General features: G+C 52.5%; 1 protein-coding gene across 1 annotated transcript; it reads right to left on the reverse strand.

Moving 5' to 3' along the window:
* Positions 1-443: 443 nt before the first annotated feature.
* On the reverse strand, positions 444-3,432 carry LOC311328565 (serine/threonine-protein kinase pim-1-like). The gene is made up of 6 exons (XM_084462515.1): positions 3,072-3,432; positions 2,774-2,880; positions 2,588-2,638; positions 2,059-2,428; positions 1,064-1,240; positions 444-955 (listed from the first exon to the last, which is right to left on the reverse strand). Exons 1-6 carry the CDS (start codon positions 3,151-3,153, stop codon positions 768-770), a joined length of 975 nt encoding a protein of 324 aa, XP_084318641.1. The 5' UTR covers positions 3,154-3,432; the 3' UTR covers positions 444-767.
* Positions 3,433-3,925: the final 493 nt, after the last annotated feature.

Genomic DNA, 3,925 nt, shown 5'->3' on the forward strand with positions numbered 1-3,925 from the left:
AGGCCCGTGAGAGAGCAGGGTAGAAAGCTTTACTGATCTAGGCCCGTGAGAGAGCAGGGTAGAAAGCTTTACTGATCTAGGCCCGTGAGAGAGCAGGGTAGAAAGCTTTACTGATCTAGGCCCGTGAGAGAGCAGGGTAGAAAGCTTTACTGATCTAGGCCCGTGAGAGAGCAGGGTAGAAAGCTTTACTGATCTAGGCCCGTGAGAGAGCAGGGTAGAAAGCTTTACTGATCTAGGCCCGTGAGAGAGCAGGGTAGAAAGCAGGATGTGGAAGAAAAACTAAAAAAGGCCCCATCTTATTTTTTTTCTAAATGAAATTCAAGTATTTCCAGGGTCCTCGACAATCAGCCGCACACAGAAGGCACTTCGACAGGCGACCCTCCACTCCCCAACAGCCAATCAGCAGTGAGGACGGGGTGGAGGGATACGCCTAGCCAGGCAGCGGAGGTGGAGGGATACGCCCGAGTCCTTTGGCTCCCAGGGAGAGGGAGATGACGGAGGAGATGATCGGAGGAGGGAGGGAGGGAGAGAGGGAGGGAGGTTTTTGTTTTGTTTTGTAGCGTCCTCCTCCTTTTATCGTCCATGTTTTGTCTTCTGTGTGTTGCCTAGGATACAGTACAGCTGTCCTCTGCATCAGTCTTTGATTAGTCTTTAGTCAGGACCGGACCAGGCCAGACCCGGTCACTGGGCCAGGGTGGTGCTGACCGGACCAGGCCAGACCCGGTCACTGGGCCAGGGTGGTGTTGACCGGACCAGGCCAGACCCGGTCACTGGGCCAGGGTGGTGTTGAAGGTCTCGTGGTTGATGCTGTGCAGCCTGATCTCCGTGGCCTCTGAGGGGGCGTGGCCTGCCGCCGACGCCGCGCCCTGCATCCAGGGATGGTTGACGATGTCGTCAAAGGAGGGCCTGTCGGCCGGACGCAGGGACAGACACGCCCGGATCAGCTGCTGGCACTCTGGACGAGGACAGGACGGACACACACACGTCAGTCACGCGGCGGTGTGTGTGTGTGTGTGTGTGTGATGTTCCGGAGTGTGTGAGTGGGCGAGGCGTCTTCTCTCACCTGTGGACACCCTACGGCGGAAGAGCAGCTGTCCCCGGACGATCTCCTCGTCCTGCTCGAACGGGATGTCCCCGCACACCATGTCGTACAGCAGGACGCCCAGCGACCAGACCGTGGCCGAGCGGCCGTGGTAACGGTGGTACCGGATCCACTCCGGAGGGCTGTACACTCTGGTACCTGGAGGACAAGCGGGTCAGCAGGGTCACATCACGGCTCAGTCTCTCCTGCTCCGGCCAAACAAGTCAACTAAACAAGCGCTCCCAATCTTATTATCCAAGATAATATGTGCAGGTGTTATTTCGCATATGAAAAATGTAAATACATTTGAAAAAATGATAATGGTTCGTTTGGGATGACATACCAGTTAAAATACTGTATGAATTCATGTTTTTATTGGGAAGTGAGTCATATATACAGGTGAAGTATATTGCTTTTGAAAATGAACACAACCGAGATGAAAAAATATTGAATTGAGTTAGTGTGAATGCTGCAGCCATTCAGCTCTGTTAGTATTGTTATGGTTTGAATGGTGAGAGGAGTCTGGCCACACCCACTATTATACTCGCTGCGTGGGATCAGGTGCCGGTGAGCGTGACAGCTGGTGTGAGTGTGTGTGTGTGTGTGTGTGTGTGTGTGTGTGTGTGTGTGTGTGTGTGTGAGTGAGTGAGTGTGTGTGTGTGTGTGTGTGTGAGTGAGTGAGTGAGTGAGTGAGTGAGTGAGTGAGTGAGTGAGAGAGAGAGAGAGAGAGTGCGTGGGAGGGAACTCTGACACGTGACTTTGTTTACAAACTTTGAGTTGTAAAATATGCTGCTTCCCACCACACGGGGGCGCCAAAACCAACAAGGTGAAATAAGACTAGAGTGAGGGTTGAGTGCGCGTGGGCCTCAGAGACACACACAGGCCTCCTCACTACACCAGGACACATCAAAGCATACATCGTGAGCCTTAAATGTGGGGTGTTGTGTGTATAAAAGTGAACGTAAGATACTGCTTACCGTCGAAATCGGTGTAAACGGTGTCCTTGAGCAATGCCCCTGATCCGAAATCGATCAGTTTGATCTCGCCAGTCCGGAGATCAATGAGGATATTCTCGTCTTTGATATCCCGGTGCACGACCCCGCAGCCGTGGCAGTGACGCACGGCCTCCAACACCTGGCGGAAAAAGTTCTTGGCCAGCTCCTCCGGTAAGGCGCCCTTCTCGGTGATGAAGTCGAAGAGGTCCTTGACGTTCTCCGGTCTCTCCATCACGATGATGAAGCTGTCCGCACGCTCGTACCAGTCCAGCATCTTGATGACCCCGCGTGACCCCGCGGTACCCACTTTCTTCAGCAGCGCGATCTCCATGGGGACACGAGGGCCATTCGGCTGGGGGAAGGACAAGCGCTTGTTTATTATTATTTTCTGCCATTTAGCAAACATAATGCATGTTAGAAGACTCATTTTACAGCCACACAGTGACCTGACACACATTAATAGACGTACGCGATCAATGTCAATCAATTCGGTAACCGGTCATAATCTTACCATCTCGCTCCACTCCGAGACGCGCTCCTTGGAGACGTGTTTGACCGCGACCTGAAAACAACCAGCGAGTTCGAGATCAGGTCAGCGACCACATCTGATAGACAGAGCCTAATAATATTAATATCAATAATAATAATAATAATAATGACGGTTTATAGCCACCATAATCAAACACACAGTACTAACCGGTGCTCCGTCAGCGATCCTGGTTCCAGAATACACGGTCCCGAACCCGCCGCTCCCCAGAACCGCGCCGACCTGGTAGAGCTTCTCCAGCGGATCACGGTCCTTCGCTGCAAACACATTTGGGAAAACGTGCACATTTAATACTAATATCTTTTTTGCAGTGCAATTCACCCAATTAAGTCCCTTCAAACAGTGTGCTGGTCTTCTAGGATTGTGCATTGAGCGAGTAGCCTGCAGATCCTACCAGACTGGTCCTGCTTATTCATGACCTCCATATTAGACCTGAAACGCGTCTAACCTTGGTGAACTTGAAGCTGCATCTTTGCCGGCATGTCGACGGTGGAAATGTGCGCGAATGAGTTGAGCTTCGAGAGAAGCATTCCTCTAATAATCCTCGAGATTGAACAACGTTGCGATAATGATTCCAGAAAGGGGTCTCCGGTCCCGGTACCGACCGAGCGACCGACCGGCCGCGTGATCCACGTTGCTGGAGGAAAAAACTGCGGTGGAAATCCTTTGATCCAGGATCCCGGGAACACGGTCTCTCCCGTGAACACGGTCTCTCTCTCCGGGGAGATGAACGCGTGAATCCAGCGAGGAGAAACCTCAAACAATGCGACTTAAAGAACACAGTGGTTCATTCCGAACAGTTATTTGTAAACAGCGAACCCCAATATTAGTAAATGAAAGAGCAGCAGTAGTCTCTGAGGTCTGGGACACCGGCAGCGGCGCGTTAAGGACGGGGAGAGGACGGGTTTAGAGTCGGAGTAGTAAAGGGGAGTTTCCACGAGGACACGTCACCTTCTCCCCCGCCCTGATCTCCCTTCTCCACCAATCAGGACTCGGCACACGCCCTCCACACGCACGTCAATCACAAAACAAAAATACGGGACAACGTAACCGGCTAGACGAGACGTGGCGGGAATTAAAACGCGCCAAAAAGGGAGTCACTTTTTTTGCTGCAGTTCGGAGGGAGCATCGAGTTCAAATGAGGCAGACAGAGAGAGAGAGAGAGAGGGGGAGAGAGAGAGAGAGAGAGAGAGGGAGGGAGAGAGAGGGAGAAAGGGAGAGAGAGAGAGAGAGAGAGAGAGAGAGAGAGAGGGGGGGAGAGAGAGAGAGAGAGGGGGGGGGAGAGAGAGAGAGGGAGAGAGA

Source organism: Borostomias antarcticus (genome assembly GCF_949987555.1).
Source record: "Borostomias antarcticus genome assembly, contig: scaffold_1229, whole genome shotgun sequence".
Taxonomy (NCBI): domain Eukaryota; kingdom Metazoa; phylum Chordata; class Actinopteri; order Stomiiformes; family Stomiidae; genus Borostomias; species Borostomias antarcticus.